Here is a 23,373-nt window from a genome sequence, read left to right on the forward strand (position 1 = left end):
CTTAAAACTAAGTATGAATATGATAGTGTTTTTTGTTGTTGTTGTAGAATGTCATTGTTTGGTTTGGCGGAAATAGGTACAGTAGCAAATGCTTTGTTTTGGCATTCAGAAACATATTGCTAACAGAGTTTGTTTCAAACCTTTTCACCAGCACGGTGTAAAATTAAACCTTTTTTAGCTCATAGAATAAGTCCTGATCACTTCTAAAGGTTCTAAGATTTTAAGAGGTGAGATGACTAGATATGATTGTCACTGTGAAGTAGGTAGCTTCGGAAGTCGGAAAGCTTTATTCTTACAATCATTATCCGTTGTAAATATTACAACTGTTCACTATTATTGAGTTTGTTTTATGAAATATTACAGTTATCGCATGTTCCTATTCAACTTCTTCATTAACCACCCGCCTATCCATCTGTTTCTTGACTAACGGACGTATACAACGAAACAGAGTTAGTTATCGTCTTACATTTTCAATGACAAATTAAATGGTGTCTTGTCCTCTGATCGATGATTATGGTCAAAACATCCGATAAAATCCACTGATTGTCAGATCTGTATTGTTATTAAGTTGCACTATCAATTTTATGACTTCAAATGTTCTCGGCTTCGTAGTGGAATCTTTGGCTCTCTTTTGCGGCCCTCGGTGGATTTGCTTCAGCTGGGCAACCGCTTCCACCGGGTAAACTGTTTCAACAGGCTGGACTGCTTCCCCCGACGGACTGCTCCACCGGACGGACCGCTCCACCGGACGAACCGACGGACGACTTCAACCGGCTGGATTACTTCACCGGATGGACTGCCACACCCGACGGTCTGCTTCAACCAATTTCCGATGGTCCGGTGTAAAGCTAACGCGTGCAGTTCAAAACAAAGAAGAGGATTGAGAGAAATACTCAATAAAGTCACATCACTATACAACTATAACACTATAGCAGCATGAAACAAGATGATGATCGTTACAATGTGAGTGTAGCAACTGTGAGTTCCAGACTTAGAGATGCAGGTATGAAATCATTTTACGCTATCCGCAAACCTTTGTTAAATGACAAGGCCAAAAAGACACGCCAAGTTTGGTGCAAGGCTCGATTAGGGTGGACAAAAGAAGCTTGGCGGCGTGTTTTGTTTTCTGATGAAAAGCCGTTTTGAACTATTTCCAAGGCGCAGAGTTAGGGTACGACGTACCAATACTGAAAAAATTTCTACCAGCATGTGTAGCGCCTGCAGTTCAGGCCGGTGGCGAAGCAGTAATGATATGGGGTTGCATTTCAAGTGAGGGTCCTGGGGAGCTTCAGTTCGTTGAAGGCACAATGAACAGTATTAAATATTGTCAAACTCTAGAAGAATTCATGTTACCATCTGCCAATAAATTGCTTGGTGAAAATTACATCTTTCAACAAGACAATGCACCGTGCCACAAATCAAGACACACACAAGAATGGTTCAGTAATCATGATGTTGAGGTTCTGAAGTGGCCACCACGAAGCCCGGATCTTAATCCGATAGAAAATTTATGGAATACCATGGCCAGTCGTCTAGCGAAGAACAAACCCAAGAACAAAGCTGAACTGAAGTTCATGTTGGCCACAGATATGGCGGAGTATCAAGAAGGAAGACTGTCTGACACTCATTGATTCGATGCCAAAACGGATCAAAAGAATGTTATAAAGCTAATGGAGGACCTATTGATTACTGATTTGTATGTATTCATGTCCATTTTACTATTTTGTATAATTTAAATATTTGTTTCCATTAAAAACAAACTTTTGTCAGAAATTTGTGTTTTTTTTTAAGCCTGTCCCTAAACTTTTTAGCGACACTGTACTATTTAACTAATTGAAATTCATCTCGATGGCTGAATGTTAGCGTAGGGGTTTCAAAAACTTATTTTCTATCTTCTGTCTTCTACACGATATCTCGAGAACAAACTGACCTATAGACATGACATTCTGCGCGAAGTTTCGTTTCAGTGGGATTTCTGTATAGAAAACATCGAGTTTTATGATGGGGTATGCACTCCATGAAATTTTCCTGAGCGTTAGCGAAGACTCTTACATTTGTCTAAACTGAGCCTATGCATATGGCGTTTTAATATGTGACATAGTAACACGTGTATCCTATCAAAATGAAATGATGTGTAAACTTGATATTTTGCAAACCCCCGGGTTGCTTGACAAGTGACCTGGCATACTCCTGTCTCGTACATAGATTGATGGCGAGCTTTTAGTAGTTCGATGTTACCACTTTGAAAGTGACAGTGGACACTAAAAATACTGTGGTGTCATGACAGCTGTCACGGCAGGCTCTTCCGCTGAGGGTTGTTTAGCAATTGCGTGATTACTAGTGGAATATGGATTGGAATCGGGACTGTAAAATAAATTTTGTAGTATTCACTGTTATTTAAATATAAAATCCATAGAAATTGAAGTGGCTCTTTTTCAGACGTGCCACGTACTTTCCGGTGTTTACTGTTCTTGATTCTGTTGTTGTAACTCAGAATTACCTTAAACTTTATCGGCAAACAAAGCTTCCGAAACAGCCGTCGGAATTACCTACTGACTCGACGTTTTCTCGACCTGTCGTAATGATGTAATGAGGAAAAAAAGATCACTGATGATTTATCAGAAGATCGCTTTCATTATCCATATCTTTCCTGGTTCGTGGCTTTAAGATTTCCAGTGGTACCACAAGCGGCCTTCATGGATGACACAATGGAGGAAGTCCATTCAAGACAATTCCTAGGAATAAATATTGATTAAAGGGTTAACCTGGGGTGTCCACATCAATTGTGTGTGGTAAAAATTGTCCTCAGGCATTTTTAGGACATTTATCCTCAGGTACTAGCGAGGTTGTTGAGCGCAGGAACCGAGGTTCTTGGAGCTCCCCGGCTTCAAAATTCGAGCAATTTCTAATTTGGGACACTGAGAGTCGTGCAGACCAACGTTCAAAAAGTTGTAATTGTTAACTTGCCTCTATGTTTTGCAGACAACACTTTTCTGTGTCTCTGAAGGTGGTCCCACAAGGGGCGTGGCCTTTACGAATAAGAAACCAGAGGCAGGGACAACTGTTGTAGTAACAGGACAGTAGTTATGAACACCTGCCTTGATTGCCGTTGGAGAAGGGAATTGTTCTCCAAGAGTTTTTTCGAATTCTATTAAAATGCTCCATCGCCCTAAACGGTCAAAGCTTGACTGAAATGCTTTTTAGCTTCCTAAGAATTTTATAGAGCTAACGAGTTTTTTGTTTTGTTTTACCTGTTAAACCGTGGAACTGGAAACAGAGGGATGCTTGGGATGGGATGGGTTATGTCTTTGTACGTTTCAATGTGATATTGCAAATGAACGTGTAATACCATGCATCACAGTGTAAGCTATTGATATAATAGAATTGGATTGATTGATTGACAATTGAGATGAATGTGTAAGTGATCTTGAGGAAATTACTTTTTAACAATCTTCATATCATCAAAAAAGATTTGTTATATTTTTTCTTATTCTTAAAAACTAATACATTATTTAAGTACATTGAACTTCAAAGCCTTAAGTTTTTTATATTGGTTCATGTAATTGAATATTGTAGTTTTTATATGATTACAAAATAAAGAGTGTATAGAATAAAATATTAATTTAGTATTTTCCAAACCCATCAGTTATGCTTAATAATGTATTGTCCAATACAAAATGCTATATGGGAGCACTAAATGGTACAAGCCGGCTAGAAACGTGAAACGTGAACTGTGTTTGTGGAGTTGGTTAGTAAGATGTGGTTAACCAGGCTTTGGCTAAGTAATAGTAACTCTCTGTTTGCCTTGGCATGATTGATGCAATCGCGCCATTTCTTCCAGGAACGCTTACTCAGTGTATACTTGTACTAGCAAACGTGCCCAGCTCTTGAACTTTTTAAAGGGAAAGTCAGTCTGGGGGATTGTAACCTTTAAATTTGTCATTTTGAAATTGAACAATTCTAAACAATAAAAACTGACTAAGCTTGTGAAGAATTTATCTTTTTTTGGATTTTATTTTGAAAATGATTGGAGGACCATTTTTTAATTAACTGTGTACAACGAAGAACCTTTATTTGAATACCGTTAAAAAGTTTTCCACTGTTTACTATTTTACCATATTAACCATACATCTAGTCTGTTATTCATATTATATTCTTTTTTTAATAAGTTGACAGGACTGAGATTTAATTCAAATATTTCCCCAAAATATTTCAAATACACTGCATTACATACAACAATAACTTGTATTCAGATATTGTTGCAGCAGTGTTGCCAACTCTCGATTTTCAATAAATTAAAAGCATTTGAATTTATGATGTTTTGTACTGTACATGTTTTATAACTATTTACTTGAATAGTAAAAAAATCATCATTCCACGTTCATTTAATAAATATATATATTACATTTTCTATCTTGTTTTTTCGTGTGTTGATTTAATTACATATTAATTTTTTTAAACTTTGTGTTTGTTTATTATTAGCTTATTTTACATTATTCTCTTCGGAATTAAATTCTCTAACATTTTTAGTTAAAAAGTTTGCGTGTTTATTACCCGTTAAATGAATTTAATATACGTTAATATACTTGCTATAAATCTTTTTATAGTTTGTTGTCACTAAAAGAACCAGATTTTATATGGCTGATTATACATTATAACTCATAAAACTCCAAGGGATAATAGTTGTACACGTATATCATGATTCTTATTTTATAATTACTCAATTAGACAATTGTAACATTCAGAGAATTCATTTTTATTTTTCATTTTCTCTTAAATTTAAAATTATTATGATGTGCATGAAAGATTTATATCAATGAAATGTTAATCAAATGCATAACACCAAAACAGCGATAGAAGATATAGACAATTTTTCAAACATATTTCATCAGTTAGTTGTTACTGTTCAGAAAGATGTTTTGTCATGTTTGTAGAAAAAGTAATAATTTTTGAAAACCAAAGTAAAATTGTATGTTTTGATTTGGTTATTCTATTGAGTGTGTACTTTTTGGAACCAAAACGTCCAAAACCACTAAACTGCTCTATATATGGCATTGCCAGTAAATCATCCTTGTCTCCTTATATAAAACCAGATGTGAGTTAAAGGGTTAGTTATTTCGCTGCACCAAGGTTTTGAACAGTTTTATATTGTAAAAATATTTCAAACCCTCTCACATACAATGTAAATGTTACATGTTTCCGAGCATATGAAGTGAAATCTGAGGAATATTATTGCATTTTCTCGGAAACTAATTTCAGTCTGAATGTTATTGAAGTGCAACATTAAGCCTCATTAATTCAACTTTAACATTTAACAATAAACATTACTCCCGTTCTCTGTATTAATCAAGACTTTGATATGTTTCAGACTTCTTGTCACTAAAGCTGATGCAGACCTGTATTGCCAAGCTGGTGGGATGTATGTGCCCGGTACCAGGACAATGCCGAACTCTCCTCCCTCCCCCCGCCTCATCCTCACCCACCCACCTCCTCCTGTGCTGTCAAGAACTCCCGGAGGTCCATGGAAGACAGGCATGTTGTCATCCACGACTTCCATACCCTCTTCAACATCAAGGTCAGTAGAAGTTTTCTCAGGGAGTGGGGTAGTTTGAGGATACCTAAGTACTTGAGAACTTGGAAAAAGTTGGGGATCTTTAAAAATTTGAAGGTGTTAGAAAATAGTAGAATCATTCTAGAAAATTTGTAGAAAATGATATTATTTCGCTCCTTCACTGTGGCAAATTATTATCCAGTAAGAAAATTGCACTACCAAACTAAGGGTAATCTGTACTGCCTGAGATTGAATTAATCAAATTTATTGTAAAAATGTGTTAGATTTTAGAAATTACATTTCTCAAAGTACAGGAACGCAACTACAGAACTTCCGTTTTAATTTTCATTGCAGGGAATTCTCAGCACTTCTCTTGTAATGTTGTTAACTCCTCCCGCATTTTTAATTTTATAAATTGAGTAAAATCATTGCTATTTCAATGATGTGTTCATTTATGGTAAAATCTGGCAAGTTCTATGACTTGGAGTAGTATTTACGTTGTTTTTAAGTTATACCTGTTGTGCATGAGCAAAATGAAAAAAATATATTTAACAAGCTATCCACTTCCCACTTTACAACAACTGTTCTTACAACCTGGCATGTCGGGAGTTTCAAGACATTGTAAATAGTTAATTGTGTTACCTTGTGAATGTATTTGATGAATTTATTTCACAGCGTAATTCAGTTATTTTACACATTATTATACCTGATCTGTGAATAGACAATTAATATTAACCTTTTCAAAGAGTTCAAACAGTAGTCATATACACTACTATAGTTTCAACTTCTAGTAAGACATCTTTTGGTATCAGGTATTAAAAGCAAGGAGGTATTTATATATCTGAGTTATCATACGTTAAAATTTACAAACGCAGCACTGAACCTAACGATTAAATAAACAAAATAATTAAACACATAACACTTGCTAGACCTACACAAATGCTGTCTACAGTGTGCCTCTCCCCCAGGGGCTCATAACTGTTATGAGTACGTGGACGGCGACCACGGGGTTACCCGAGCTGAGTATGTCATTACTTCTACTTACTTGTGGCATTCTCTTATTCTTATTCTCTTATTCTTCTTATTCTTCTTATTTCTTATTCTGGCATACCTTGGCCACCCTCTTCTACTTCTGACACTGGACATCTCCAGTAGTCTGTTTTCCTCTTCTTCATTCCTATATCTTCCCGTCTTGTTCGACCGTTCCAGTACATGGCCCGCTGGGAGTGCTTAAGCCGGCGCTGGTAGCCCAATCTGGCGTCGGTAAGAGCTGATGTGAGCTAGTCTCTGCCGAGGCGTAAGTCATGTACTGGTTCAGAAGCCAGCCACTTCGATGTCCTTGGTCAGGAAGTGTTCAGTAGGCAGGGGTGTCGGAGCCCCTGCTGCCACGTGCGAGTCCAAGTTGTGCGCGTATACCCAGCTTGGTAAACGATAAAAACCGGGCCCCAGGGAACTGGGGTAGGGTTGTCCCACAAGCTACGGTTTGAGAGACGCCCGAGGGCATGCCCGTTCCCGGTCAATCGGCCCGCACTACTCAACACGATGCGCTGGTATACAACTTTATGGCTACATCAAACCCCCCCGCAGGGCAAACTAGAGTTGTAGAAAGAGACCTTTACGATCCGGACAGAAAGCGCGGTCACGCTAGCGATTCTGACGAAACGTCGACAGAAGTTGAAACCAAGCAACGGAAAACAGAAGAACCTCACAGTGAAGAACTTGACAATGCCATCCCCACACCCATTATTCCTAATAATAAGCCACAAGGAAGAAGGCAAGTCTTTGAGCAAGATCAGTCCCCTTCATTATAAATAAGGCCCTTGTCAACACAGCAGGACAACCAAAGTCAATCAGAAAGTTGAGAAACGGAACAATTTTGGTGGAGGCTGCGAATTGCGGTCAAGCCAAGAAGCTCCTGCAAATGCAACGTTTCTTTGACCAGGTCGAGATCAATCTCAAACCACATCCTTCTCTAAACTCCTCTAAGGGAATTGTTTTTTTAGCCGTGATCTCATCGATTGCAGTGAAGATGAGCTCAGAGAAGAGTTGCATTATTCGATGGTAACGGACGTGGTTAGGATATTTAGGACTGAGAACGGTCAAAAAGTTCCCACAGCTGGATTGATATTGACTTTTGCTATGCCTCAGCCCCCGTCTACTATAAAGGCCGGATACCTGTCCTTGGCAGTAAGACCTTATTTTAAAAACCCTCAGAGGTGCTTTAGGTGCCAAAGGTTTGGGCATTCTAGCAAGGTGTGCACCAATTCAGAGACTTGCTCTCGTTGCGCCACAGAGGGCCATAACGAGGAAGGCTGTAAAAACGACATCCAGTGTGTAAACTGCAAAGGGAAACACCTATCATCCTCTAGAGAATGCAAAGTATATTTAGAGGAAAAAGAAATTCTTAAGATAGTGACCCTCGATAAACTTTCCTTCAACGAGGCTCGCAGGGAGTATAGGAGAAGGGTTGCCCCTACTCCCAAAAAGGGAGTATCCTACTCTGAAGCCGCTGCTGCCCCGGTCCATCCTACCCAATGTTCATCCTGCTCAGTTTTGGAGGGTATGCTCCGAACTCTAACCGAGCAGGTTGCCACTCTTGTGCAACAGCTTGCTGCCGTTGGAGGAGGGCATTCTTTATCGTCGCCAACAATATCCACTCAAAAGGCCCTTACAACCGGCTCAAAGCAGAATCAGCCCCAAACATATTCAGCAGTCGCATCACATTCCAAAGACAGATCGCAACAGAACATAAAACCACAGTTATCCTTGGAAGAAAAAAGACAGATTTCGTCCAAGCTCAAAGCGTCGATTCAGAAAAAAGTAGACAATAGGACGAAGGTGCCGGTAAGAAATTCACCCTCATCTAAATCCTCTCTACAGTCAATTCCTGACGAAGATATGATCGATGACCCTTTGCAGTTGCAGTCGGAGTTCCAGACAGTTCAGGGAACCTTCCGCCCAACTGCAAACCATAAAAAGAAAATAATTACTTATAAATAAAAATACGATTGAATATAAAAACAAATCATGTTGCTACAATGGAATATTAACGGTTTGAGAAGTCACCTAGAAGACCTAAAGATCCTTATAAACACGAAAAGGCCCAAAGTAATATGCCTACAAGAAACCAAATTAGCTCCACACATACATTTTAATCAAAAGGACTACAACACTTTTCGTCGCGACTACTACCAAGCCATTGCTTGTGGAGGTGTTGCGATACTAACTGATCCCTCCTTAAATGCCAGAGAGATAAACCTCAATACCAATCTCCAAGCAATTGCAGTAACAGTATCACTCCCTATTACAGTAACTATATGCTCCCTGTATCTACCACCAGCCCCTCTGGTTGTGGCTCGCGATGATCTGAGTGATCTCATTGCTCAGCTTCCAGTTCCCTTTCTGATTGTTGGCGACTTCAACGCTCATCACCTTTCTTGGGGTTCCGGCCATTGCGGTCAGCGAGGTAACATGGTTGCCGGGTTGTGCGACGGATTACAACTTGTGATCCTCAACGATGGGTCGGCCACCTATATGTGCCCCAGAACTGGCGCGTGGTCTGCTATTGACTTGTCGATCTGTAGTCCTGCCTTATCCACCAGAGTCCATTGGTCTGTCCTATCCGACCTGTCGGGAAGCGACCATGCCCCGATTGCTGTGGCTATTGAATCCCTTACCCAGCCGTTGACCAAGACTCCGAGATGGATAATTAACAAAGCCAATTGGGATGAATTCAAAAAGAGCATAAGTTCTCAAACCGAAAACATTCAAAACACTGATATAAACGCAGCAACATCGTTATTCACATCATCACTGGTTTTTAGCGGCCGAAAAGAGCATTCCCAAAACTTCGGGGAAACCAAAGAGGCACAATGTGCCGTGGTGGTCCGATGAATGCTCAAAAGCCCTAAAAGACCGAAGAAAATGTTTAAAAATATTTAATAAATTTCCGACTGAGCCAAATCTTGAGCGGTTCAGGAGATCAAGAGCGAAGGCTCGACAAGTATTCAGACTGAGTCGGCGCCAATCTTGGCTAAACTTTACCGACCACATTACTCGAACTACTCCTGTGTCAGACGTTTGGAGAAAACTGCGCTCTGTGTGCAATAATCACTCCCCACCCCCCATCTTAGGTTTAAAACATGGAAATGATTTTGTTACCGAGCCCAAGGCGATCGCAAATAGGTTTGCCTCCTACTTTGCGGGAATCTCCAAAACATCGTCCTACGACCGCGAGTTTAAAAATCTCAAAGCCATACAAGAATCTCTCCCCCTTAATCTGAATTTACACGACGACTCTCCTCTCAATCATCCTTTCACTCTCCACGAACTAAACTCTTCACTAAAGGCCACCTCCAACTCCGCTCCAGGTCCCGATAGCATACATTATGCAATGCTGCGAAACCTACCAGCTGGTATTAAACATGATTTACTCCTTCTGTACAATAGAATATTTATAGAAAACAAATTCCCTGTGTCTTGGCGTCGATCACATGTTATCGCATTGCACAAAATGGGCCAGGATAGCACTTCTCCTGGGAGCTATCGACCTATCTCACTAACGAGCAGTCTTTGCAAGACCCTCGAACGCATGGTCAATCGGAGACTCGTCTGGTTTTTGGAGAAAAATAATCTCCTATCTGCCCCACAGTGTGGCTTTCGTCAGGGGAGATCGTCTACTGACCATTTGATAACAATGGAAACGGCCATACTGAATGCTTTCATCCAAAGAAGGCAAATGACTGCCGTTTTCTTTGACTTAATGAAAGCATATGACACTGCTTGGAGAAGAGGTATCATAAATACACTGGTATCTTGGGGAATTGGAAACCACATGCTGGCGTTCATTAACGGTTTTATGATGGATAGATCTATTCAAGTGAGGCTAGGAAAAACTCTTTCTGACCCTTTCATTCAAGAGAATGGAATTCCGCAAGGAAGCGTCCTGAGCTGTACTCTGTTCGCTATTGCCATCAATGATATCGCCTCTTGTGTCGCCCCTCCGGTACATTGTTCTCTCTTCGTTGACGACTTCGCCATCTTTGTTACTGCAAAAAGGCTTTCTACAACGGAGCGTGCTCTTCAGCTCACTATTAATCGCCTTGTTAAGTGGTGCGGTAGAACTGGTTTCACCTTTTCTCTGCCAAAAACGAGGTGCATGGTGTTCTCTAGGTTGCGCTCTGTCGATGAACCAACACTTTTTTTAAAGGGTCAGAGAATAACGCCTTGTGAAGAAATTAAATTCTTAGGCCTAACCTTCGATCGCCGCCTTACCTGGATTTCACACCTTAAAAATCTTAAGTCTAAATGCCTTAAGCGGCTAAACCTTATCAGAGCTCTGAGTGGGACGAATTGGGGGGCAGACAGGACCTGCATGCTCAGGTTCTATAAAGCCTTTATACGCTCCTGCTTGGACTATGGATGTCAGGTTTATGGATCAGCGAGACCTAATGCACTCAAGATGCTAGACTCAATCCACAACTCTTCTCTAAGACTGGCCACGGGAGCATTGCGATCTAGCCCTGTGATTAGTATATATGCCGAAACAGGAGAGCCTCCGCTTAGTCATAGAAGAGTTCAACTTTCATTGAATTACGTCCACACACTCATGTCCAAACCTCAAAATCCCGCCTACGACTGGGTCCTAAACAATTCACTACACGATCAGTTCATTACTAAACCGAGGCACCCTGCACCAATTGGTGTAAGAGCTATATCATACAATTCTCAGATAGGTCTAACCGATTACGAGGTCAGGGAGTTGCATCAGTGCGATGTCCCGCCTTGGTCCGTAACTCCACCAGAAATAATCTTGAGCCTCTCCACCTTTAAAAAACATACGACACCGGACACCATATATCATCAAGAATTCCGTCAAATCTTACAACAACTCTCTCCGTGCGATGTGATATACACAGATGGATCAAAGGATGGTCCGAGGACAGGTTGCGCTTTTGTTACTGCGGGTAGACGATACGGTTTCCGACTCCCCAGCGACTCCTCTGTTTACACGGCTGAACTGACAGCTATACAGAAGACCCTGAACATTACGTGGTCTAGAACTGGTAAGTTGGTAATCTGCAGTGACTCTCTTAGTAGTCTGCAAGCAATTGGCGACATGTACTCTAAGAACATCTTGGTTCGAAGTATCTGGTCCTCACTACACAAGCTACAGTCGGAGGGAGTGGTTGTTATTTTTGTCTGGGTTCCCGGACACGTAGGCATCCATGGCAACGAGCTGGCAGACAGAGGAGCAAAAGAAGCTTTGGAGCTCCAACCATTCACCTTACGGATGGTGGCATCAGACATCACTCCTGTGGTGAAAGCCAAGCTAAAAGCTATGTGGAGTTCCGAATGGCAGGCGGTCTACAACAACAAGCTAAGAATCATCAAAGACTGCACAAGACCTTGGGGTACAGCTCATCGCCGGAGTCGGCGTGAGGAGGTGGTGTTGTGTCGCCTTCGTCTTGGCCACACACTGCTCTCTCACGGCTTCCTTATGAATCGAGGGGACCCACCGATTTGCGCCACATGCGACACTGTTATTACAGTGAAGCATGTGCTGGTCGACTGCCCTTGCTACTCAAGGTGCCGTCGAGCTATCAATCTGCCAGCTTCGTTAAGGGATGTGCTAGGTGATGACGAAACTGTTGTGAGGAGGCTCTTCGCCTTTTTAACAGCATCCTCCCTAGTAAGCAAGATTTAATTTTAATTATTTATTCCTCCATACTTTGATACCTACGTTGTTTTGTTCCCAGGTTTATGCTTGTTATTTAGTATTTAATAGATTTATTACTCTTGTTGCCTAGATCCTAAGCTATTAGAATCAGGATGGCCCACCTACAGCCATGCTCCACCATGTTCTTGTTTTGTTATAAAATTATTCAGTATCTATTTCCCTATTATTTCGTTTTTAATTGTTGTCATAGTGGCCCATTTACAGCCACTCTGACAATAACATTGATTGTTGAGTTTGTTGCATTGTTATTTAGTATATAGTATATACTTTGTTATTGCTTAGACTTAAACTAATTTATTTAATGTTCTCACGACCTTATACGTACTACCAACAAATGACAACGCCACAACATGAGCTGTTGTCTTGAATCTAGAGGCCATTGATAACCTCTTGTGTTTTATGGCCCTAATAAAAAAAAAAAAAAAAAAAAAAAAAAAAAACAGTGTGCCTCACCTTCATGAGTACTTGGCCAAGAGACAGCACATGGAATGGTTGTGTACAGGATTATAGGCCTCCCAGCTACTATGGAGTGTTTTTATGGTCACAATGGTATCTATGCTGCTGTCTATAGTGTCTCTCACCTCCACCAGTACTTGGCAGAGAGCCAACACTATCCCAGCCAACCTCTGTTGGCCGTCCGCGAGATGTTTATATCAGGATAGACAAATGTCAATTGTGTTTCAACAATAATTTCATGAAATACTTTTGTACAGGATTATGGGCCAGCCAGTTACTACGGAGTGTTTGATGGTCACAATGGTATCGATGCTGCTGTCTACAGCGTGTCTCACCTCCACCAGTACTTGGCCGAGAGCCAACACTATACCGGCCAACCTTTGTTGGCCGTGCGCGAGGTGTTAGTATCAGGATAGACAAATGTCAATTGGGTTTCAACAATAATTTCATGGAATACTTTTGTACAGGATTATGGGCCAGCCAGCTACTATGGAGTGTTTGATGGTCACAATGGTATCGATGCTGCTGTCTACAGTGTGTCTCACCTCCACCAGTACTTGGCTGAAAGCCAGCACTATCCCAGCCAACCTCTGTTGGCCATGCGGGAGGCCTGCATCAGGACTGACGATCTCTTCACCAGCAAGGCCGATAAAGAGGTGGGTGTCATCAGTAGTTATAGGATCAACTGTTGTAGCAAATTTAGTAATGCAGGAGTTTGTGAAAGTAAATTGTATTTAAAATATTTCCTAAAACATTCATTTTACAGGCATTATTCAATTTTTGCTTAGTTAGTGCACCAACAATATTACGGAAGAATGAGGAGTTCCTGTGATTGTACTATCTCTATGTTAAAGTACATGCACACTGGCGAAGTTGGCAGTAGTTGCCTGCATGCTTACTGTGAGCATTTGTTCTTTTCTTCATACAATCACTCTGTGGTTTGTCACTGGATCACAATTTATAGTTTTAAACCATCCTTCCATTGTCCGTAACTGTTTTAGTCAACAATTCGGAAAGTTGTAACTCAAATAGTTAAAATCATCTTTGAGGTAGCTATCTAAAAGTGTCTTCAAAATAAACACTTATACAGTATATGAGCCAACATTTACAAAATTATATTAAATATTTTTAGTATCAGAACACAATAATGACACATTTATAAAGAATTATACCATGACCAAATATAATTATACCATACTCATATCACATACTGTCTGTTAAGATTTAAAGTAAAACAAAAGTCTGAGAAAAGTACATGGATTACTAGGGAATCTTTTATCAAGACAAAATTTAAAATTGTATCATTCAATTTATAAAAAATCTGTCAGTGGAAATTTCAAAACCTTTTACGGAAATTACAAAGTGTGGCTAGAAAATAACCTGACTGAGGCTGAAAATAATTTGTACTTACAGATACTTACAATTTGATGTTATCACCTTCAATGTATCCCCCTCCTCAATCTCTACACTGCTCCATGCAAATTTTTCACTGTGTATAAGTAATAAAGCTGCAGATAATTTTCCATAACCCTGTCCATGACTTCCGTCGCTTTTTTCTTTTAGTGCTTCAAAGAGTTTCAAATCTCATTTCTTTCAAAGCTGACAACGTTATGGAACAAAAAAGTCAAAGTAGGTCGTCAGATGAGTAGCATAGATAAAGATGTTGTTTTGGCCGAAAATGTTTTCACTGACAATCTTTGTGAGTGAGCATTGTCCTGGCGGAGGATCCATGACTTTTTTCTCCACAGATTGTTCCGTTTTCTCTTTACACACTCATGTAGGGTAGTAAGTACGCTAATGTAGTAACTCTGATTCAATGTCTTCCCTTCTGTTACATTGAATTTTGATTTTGATATTTGTGTTTTTTTGCCGTGGAGAAGCTGGGGATTTCCACTATTTAATTAACTACCTATAACTGGTACTATGATATTCAGCCTTATTGCATTTGTTCTGTGGCTCTGCCAATACTATTCCGGTTATTATCTAGTGTCAATACTAATCCGGTTATTATCTTGCCACACCTCATATAAAAGAATTCACAACAAAGCCATAAAAGTAACCATATTCAGTCCAAGTTAAAAATATTGAAATATTTTTCTAAACTACTTGGGCCATAATTATTAACATTAAAATATCCAAACATATCCAAAACTAGGAGATTTATTGATGAACATTCAATGTAAATGAGACCAATTGAGATGATAGAGGCATTTAACCTATTTTGCTTCTGTTACAACTCTTGCTTTTGCTTTTCAAGGTCCATAGACCTTTTGCATTCTCGTGCAGCCCTGTGACATTCATGGAATTGGCTCCAGTAACTGATCTTGGGCTTTAAACCAAAGATATCAAATATCGTCATGGCCTTTCGATATGGTTCATCAAACATTGCTGCAAATATTTTGAAACCACTAATTCAATTAATCAATTATTCCTTTAAAACAGGGATTTCCTTCCAGATGCAAAGACCTCAAGCATCAGGCCAACCTTGGAAAAAGGAAATCCTTCTTTTGTAAGCAATTAACACCCAATTTCAGTCCTCCATGTTGTTAGTAAAAGTTTCTCTTGACAGGCTCATGCATTTTATTGAATGTTTTGATTTACTGTATTCCGAACAGTTAGGCTTTATAAAAAAGAAATCAACAGTTGATGTCATAAACAAGATAATAGACATGGTGATTGGGGTCTGAGAGAGGTGTGGGTATGCTCTAGGTGTATTTTTAGACCTAGCTAAGTGATTTAATCGCTTCCATTAGGCTATGTTAATGGATTACATAAAGAGGAATAGGATACGTGGACTGCTATTCAAGTGGATCAAGTTGTACATTAGTGTCTGACATCAGTGCATGCAAATCGAGAAGAATTTGTCTACAAAAGTTCAAATTGGTTATATATGTATTGTACAGTATTTGTATGAAACATCTCTCTGTGTTAAAAGGAAAATCGAGAATCGATTTGGATATCCAAACACTCACAAAGCTCAATTTTTATTCTTGCATCAAGTTCTTCCGGGGAAAAGATCTCTCAACAATCAGTCTCAAATCCAACTTCAACAGTTTCTGTTTGACATGCATGACATGCCAATTTCAGTCTGCTGTTATGATGTATGATACCCTATCAGAAGAGGCTGAATCCACAAAATTCAGCTCTGTCAATGTAATTTAACAAAGGTATTATCCTCATCCCTTAATGATCATGTTGATGGGCTTTATCCAAAATTACAGTTCAATATAACTTAAGGGCAGAATTTTGCTCACTTAAGTTTCTGAAAATGGTCTACTTTGGGCTAGTCCATTTACATATTTTCTTGTAACTCGTTTGTGAGGTGGCTGCTTGTACAGCAGTATGTGCTTGCTGTGGAAAGTGGTATGTAACCAACTATTTGTGCAGTAATACTTATAAGGTGATGTGTTCCAGAATCTTCATGGAGGTACAACAGCTGTGTATGCTCTGCTGAGGCCCAAGGAACAGAAGTTGTATGTGGGATGGCTGGGCGACTCCCTGGCAGTGCTGGTGCGACGAGGTGTTCCCTACCAAATTGTCCAAGCGCATAAACCCGACAGATCGGTTAGTCCTATGTAAAGTCCTATCAGATATATATAGACATTATGGATTTGTTAGATCAATATAAAAGCTTCTCAAAATTAAGTGTAAAAAGCTTTTTGCAAATTTATATACATTTACGGTCATAAAGCTTCACCCATATCAAGTTTAGGCACACATGCCTGGTCAGAAGATTAAGGATACTTGTGAATGTACATAAGAGCCTTATCCAGAGAGTAACAAATGTTTGAGTGTAGCTTAGCAGTAAGCAAGATTAGCGCTGCTGTCGGGATAAAAAGATTCCTATATGTTATGTTTGGCAAACTTGTTCATCACGAACGTTTCCCCAGTATTGACACAGCTGGATACAGCCTCTGGACAGCCCTCATATTTTAGGATTCTTGTTTTTAAACAAATATGAAACTATCATACCCAGTTATATCTATAGCACTGTTAAAAATTACCTTTAAGTATTACTATATTTAAAAGCATTGATGGATCAAATTCAGCTACATAAAATAAATAATTGATCATTTCAAGAGCAGTTATTTTGTCAAGGAAACCTGTAATTTGGTATGTAACTTGTCTATGTAGAGAGTGTATATTCAATCGTTATAAGATTAATGAACAAGTTTTAATTTCAAATGCTAGTATGATCGGGATAACCAGGTTATATAATACATGAGACTTAATAAAAATGACAATTCTGATTGGTAATTTGGATGGAATCATCATTTTAAATCTTCTCAGATATGTTGTTGATTTTCGACTTTAAGCATTAAATCAGGACCATTTAGTTATACAATTTCATACTATGATTATACTTTTAATACAATGTATATACTTTGAATTTTGAGTCCAACTCTATTTCACCTTCCGCCTTGTGCAGCATCTGAAATCTAATGCTGTCACTAGCTTGACTCCTGGAAACTGGAGTCCACGTCCATCTGAGGAGATAAAAAAAAGTCGGTGATAAAGAAGCTAAAAACCAACTCTTCTCATCGTGTCGATATCAGAGACACCTAGACTACAAAACAATGTAATCTAAATGAAGTGGTTGTCTCATCAAGTGCACAATTAAGTGCACTACAATGTTTTAGATACTATCCCAAAGCATGCTGGAGTTGCTTAAGCAGAAGTTGTAATGGAGGTCAACTCAAAATTAAAAGTGAATAGACCCTTTCCACCATACCTTTGGTACTCTATATAAATGTATAAAGATGTTTTTGATAAGAATACCTTTTGTTCCGAAGTAAAAAAAATTGTTAAAATACGTAAAATGTAAAAAATTTAAAAAATTAAAATTTTAAAATATATATAAAGAAACTAATTTTTATATAAGCAATCTACGCTGTATTTGCAAATACTGTGTGTCTTTCAAATCATTTAAAACCAAACAAACTTATGTCGGGCGTTTTGCACCGAAATCTTAGAAATGCATAGTAATTATTGAGAATTACTGTACCGTGATTCAGACAATGTGATAATGCAATTCCTCTAGATTTACTTATTATTTATGATTTCTTTTAAAGTATATGTATAATACATTTTTGCAATCTGTTTGGATTTCATTCTGTAATAAATTTAATTCTCTTCCAACATATATGTTTGGTGAGTAACTGAAATTTTTTTGTTCAATAACAATTATTTCAAGTACTACCAATACAATAAATTCACGAAATTAGAAGCTAGGTTTTTGTGATTTTATATTTAGTAATATTTACAAGTTGAATAATCAAAATAAATTCCATCTTAAAGATTAACAAAACTACCAAACCTATCTTAAAATTAACAAAATTAAGATTTTTTATAAATATCTCTGCAAATTTGACTGTTTTTAGTTGGTATTTATTACAAATACTTTAATTTAGCCTTACATTTTTGATAAAGAGCCAAGAAAAGTATGGGTTTCAAAGAGTTATGCGTTAAAATGGCATGTTTTTGTTGACAGGATGAGAGAGATCGGATAGAAAAGCTGGGTGGCACAATTCTCTACTGGGGAGCTTGGCGTGTCAACGGTCAACTGGCAGTCTCGAGAGCTATAGGTAAGCATTGCGCCAACTAGGGACAACTTAGAGAACAGGTAGCAAGAGAAACAGTGAATCTCTCTCACTGCACTAAAATTCTGTCTGACTTGGTTGTACGGTCACCTTAATAGGCAGTTGTAGTAAAATACCTTGTGCTTTTTTCTCATAAGAGCAATGTTAAACCTAGTGCAGTTTTATGGCCTTATTATTGATCATATTGCTATGGGAGATGTCTTGTTAAAGATATAATTAATATGCATCCGTATGATTTTTAGGTTTTTTTGTAAATTATATACTTTTTGAATATTTAAACTGTGAAGTACATCAAATTTTTTAGATTTTTTTTCTGAATAACCCATAAAAACATTTTAAAAAACTAAAAACTGTTTGGATGCGTATACAACTACGCATCCAACAACAATCAACTACGTGCATACTGCACTTGACAATATGTATTTGCTACAATGTATTGTAAAAATAAAGATTTTTGAACTGTGAACTAAAAATAAGGGCTTAAAACAGCATGAGGTATAACATTGTTCTTATTGAGAAAACTTAATATAATTTTACTATAGCTGGCTCTTAATCCTGGGAATGTTATATCATTACGTACATTATAATCAGTCAGTAGCGTAACAAAAGGGGGGATTAGGGGGATAGAACCTCTCCAAGAGCCCTAAAAATGAATGGAAATATTTGTTGTAAATATATAAGTCCAACTTTTCTGAAATGCAGCAGGTAAATGTTTTACCTTGAATTAGGCCTATCTAATTAATACATATGTATTCATATTCTACCCAGTGTGATGTGCTCTTCAATTAGTTTCGTTCCCCAAGAGCCATCATAGATACACCAATGTCTGTGGTATTTCATGTTTTCTCCAAAGCTTACTCCATAATGGATATAGTTGTTAGTTGTTTATGCATTTTCTTTTTCTCTATCCTTTCTAAATAATAATTAATTTTTTCCAAGTGCCACAAGGCTTTAAACTTCACATTACATCAATTACTGGCTGTATAAGATTTTTACTTTTTTTAAACCTAACCTCAGTTGTCGCTCAATTCGGCTGCTTTGAGTTTTAAATTTTAGCAGTGCTGTAATATTCCACCTACCAGGTGAAACTTCCTTAACTGGTAATTTTTTTATGTTTTTTTAAGAATTGGAAAGCGGTGAAGAAAAATATCTTTTGTCAATGGAGAAGCTTCAATAAAAAATGCTCAACTAGAATCACAAGGTATCAAGGATAAAATGCAAAATATTGAAACTCAAACAGAATTTCAACATAAACTGAATATCAACCTCACATTTTTTATCTTTAGAAATGCGGTTTGTAAGGAAAATTTAAGAAAATGAAAGATTTATTGAAGATAGAGGCAAAGTTAACCAACACACAAGTCTGCACTAAAAACAAAGTGGAGATATAACCAGCAGCTACATTCCACATAAAAAACCTCAGAAGAAAACTCTGAGAGCAAACAAAACTATCAAGAAATTAGTGGGTTTTCTTGGAGCTCGGTGCAGTGAATTTTAATGGAAAATTTTGGGAATGAAAAGGGTTGCTACTAAGGTTGTTTTTCGAGTTCTGACTGACAATCAAAAGGAACATCAGGAAAAGGAACGTATTTAGCTAAAAATGGCATGGTTCCGATGCCCCACGTACCTTACTTGCCTGACCTGGCACAGTGCGACTTTTTTTATTTCCACTCATGAAAAGGGGCATGAAAGGACACCGATTCAACAACATTGAAGAGATCAAGAAAAAAACAAGGGAGGAACTAAAAGATTAGTACAAAAAATGTTTCGACCAATGGACCAATGGAAACACCGGTGGAAGAAATGTATTAGTTGTAATGGATAGTATTTTTAAGAAGATGAGGTTTTTTTGGTAAAAAAAATGAAAATATATAGCTTTTAAAAAATTATTTTGGTTTCTTTTGGGTACCCTCTTGTACACTCAAGAAGTTTCAAACAAACGAAACAGACTTCAACACAGTTGAAAAGGTTAAACCAAGTAGGATCTTCCCACCATGGCTATGTTATGTAAAGTTAAACCGAATGTACTATTTCTGATAGAACATTGTCTCAAACAAAACCAATTAAAGAATACAGTTGTAATCACAGATTATTGTCTCATGGCCCATTTCTGTTGGAACACTTGAAGAAGTTGTAGTCAAAATTATATATAAAGGCAGTCTTACACATTCTGGGGATGTATAGGCCACCTGACAATGACATTAACCCTAGAACTGGCAATGGTGTCACTCTGTACTGGCGGCTCTATTTTAACAGCCTCGCAGACGTTTCTTATAATGTATCACATTTCATAACTGTTAGTCTAAATATAAACTATTATATGTCAATGTACTCACAACTATATGGAGAGCATTATAATAACAATATCTTATTGTTTCCATGGAAAAATTTTTTTTTTCTTTTACAAAATGTAAGAAAACATTTTTTTGGACATTATTTTTGTAAATATTCCGTTGTGTAACTGCTTAGCAATAAGCTTTACATCAAAACTGTAAATGTATAACTTATTCAAAATGTTGTCCTGATTCAAAAAATATATAATTATTGTAACTTTTACCTCAAAACGTATGTGTTACAGGGCTTTGTATGAAACATCACGCGTATTTACTTATTTTCAAAAGTGCGTAGATTTCTAAATAAATTATTTTTTGTGGGTAAACATAATCTCATGACTGCATTTTTACTTATATACAGTAAGTATGACAAATAAAACAAAAATAAAATAAAATAATAAATTTTAATCTTACCTTATTTACATAATATGTACAATATATACAAAGTTTCATTTTTCACTCAGCGTCACTAGATTTATCGGTCTCTAAAGTTTTCACCCATACTAAAACTATAACCTAAGAAAGCTAAAAAAGAAAGCTTTCGGGCCTTTGGCGACGAAAATTCGTTTCATACCAGCTCGAGGGTTAATGCTGCATTAGATATTCTATCAGACATAATCACCAGCAAATATTAGAAAACCATCCAATAGTAAAATCACCTTCTTGTGGAACGTTAATTCTGACATTCTAAATCCTGACAGAAAGAGTATTCTGGAAGATGAGACTTTGGCTTCTCATAATATCAAGACTACAACTTCCGGTAAATAGAATCACCTCTCTTAACCAAATCCTCCATAGACTGTATATGCACTAATGTAAATATTGAGAAACTCATTCCAGAAGTTATCTTTGCTGGCCTCTTAGATCATACTGCCCAGAGTTGTAGTGTCAGCTTCTCAGAAATTCTGAGTAATCCACCCAGAATTGGCCACTATCTCAAAAGGAAAAATCTACAAGAGCTCAAATACTCTACTTGGTGAAGAAAATTGGTTAAACATCATACAAATTGAAGATGATGTAGCTTACATAAGATTGAGCTTTATAGTAAGACTCACCTTAGATGTAGCCCACAGAGGAATATTAGAAATCATTGACACTGAGACTGACAGATTAAAAGAGATGACAGTAACTGTAAACAATAAAGAAACTTCAATAAGATGCAAGAATAACTATGATCTACAGGGCAGCGCAAAAAAGAATACATGGATTTGAGTAGTGTAGTATCAGTAGAGGGGAGCTGTCAATGACTGCTCAGTGAAGCTATTTTGTAGGTTAGAGTGTCCAGTTTTAGTAGTATTGGTGCAGTGGATCATGCAACATTGATTTTGATCAACAAAGAATTTTTTGTGAGAAAATGCTTGATAATGTTGCAAATGACATTGCTGTTTTAATTATATGCAATGAAGCGCATTCCATTGAATGGATCTGTAAACAAGTAGAATTGTCGCTGTTGAGCAGCTAACAACCCACAAGAAATGCATAAATAACATCTACAGTCTTAAAGTTACAATGTAGTGAGGAGTATCGAAAATTGGTATCATTGGACTTCATTTCCGAAGACGGAGCAACTGTTAGAGTCAATTCTCAATGTTATATCGAAATGCTGCACATTCTTTCAGACACAACCTGCTACTCTGGCATAAATACGGTTTTAACAGGATGGAGCTACAACCCACACAATTGGGAGTTATTAGCCCATCTATTAACCCATCTATGGAAGTTATTAGAGATATGCTTCCTGATCATGCGATTTCACATTTCAGCGATCTTCAATGGCCTACATGTTCGCCTGATCTATCGCTGTGCGACTTTCAGGTCACTTGAATTTCAAAAGTTATTGTCATAAACCTTATTTACTCGAAGATTTGGAGGCTGCAATACATGAGGAAATTGCTAGTGTATCACAGGACACTTTTGACAAAAGCTATAGAAAACTTTGAGGAGTCTTTAAATGAAAACTAACGAAGAAGGACACCATCTATCTAATGTTATTTACAAAAATAATTAAATCCTTTGGAATTCTTAATGCCCAATTCTCAAATTGGGTTGTTTGCTAATAGTTTTGGTGTTAATTAAGTATGTGTGTGATTGAAACAAACTTACTTATAGCATGTTTAAATACATGCTTTCTTTTTACGGCACCCTGTATGTTTTAAACTCCTGAGAAAAATAGGAGTTTCACACAATATCACCCATGTTGACAGTAAATCCAAAACTATGTGGTATGTTATGAATACAACTTGGTGAAGAAAAGAAACTTTAGTTTAAAAAATAAAGCTTTAAGTCGATGGAAAAATAAATGATAGCTCAACAAAAGATTAAAATTGCTCTACCACCATACACTCAATAGCACAGTAACTAACATACCTCAGAGAAACTGATGAAAGTGAAGTCAAAACCATCGTTAGTAATCTGAAACCAAAAAACTCCTCAATATTGGATGAGGTGTCATTGAAAATCCTACAATATTTGCTCTGAAGAACTTGCATTAACTCTTTTGGTCATATACTTATAAGTCTTTCAAAGATTCGGCTTTGAAATCAACAAAAATGTATCCAAAACACAAAAATATAAGCTTTTAAGCTAGCAATATTACAGACCTATCTCTCTCATATCCACATTTTCTAAAATTTGTGAAAGGATGGTTCTCAGAAGAATACTGGATTACTGCGCATAATATAATGTACTGGCAAA

General features: G+C 37.6%; 1 protein-coding gene across 1 annotated transcript in view; it reads left to right on the forward strand.

Annotated features, from left to right (window-relative positions):
• Positions 1-1,520: 1,520 nt before the first annotated feature.
• LOC124368175 (protein phosphatase 1E-like) overlaps positions 1,521-23,373 on the forward strand; it is a 32,772-nt gene continuing 10,919 nt past the window's right edge. Inside the window, exons 1-5 of the mRNA XM_046825450.1 lie at positions 1,521-1,615; positions 5,410-5,575; positions 13,214-13,402; positions 16,161-16,310; positions 18,238-18,331. Of these exons, the coding sequence (XP_046681406.1) occupies positions 1,521-1,615; positions 5,410-5,575; positions 13,214-13,402; positions 16,161-16,310; positions 18,238-18,331 (694 nt within the window). The remainder of the gene's footprint in view (positions 1,616-5,409; positions 5,576-13,213; positions 13,403-16,160; positions 16,311-18,237; positions 18,332-23,373) is intronic.

The sequence above is a fragment of the Homalodisca vitripennis genome, chromosome 8 (genome assembly GCF_021130785.1).
Source record: "Homalodisca vitripennis isolate AUS2020 chromosome 8, UT_GWSS_2.1, whole genome shotgun sequence".
NCBI classification, from domain to species: Eukaryota; Metazoa; Arthropoda; class Insecta; order Hemiptera; family Cicadellidae; genus Homalodisca; species Homalodisca vitripennis.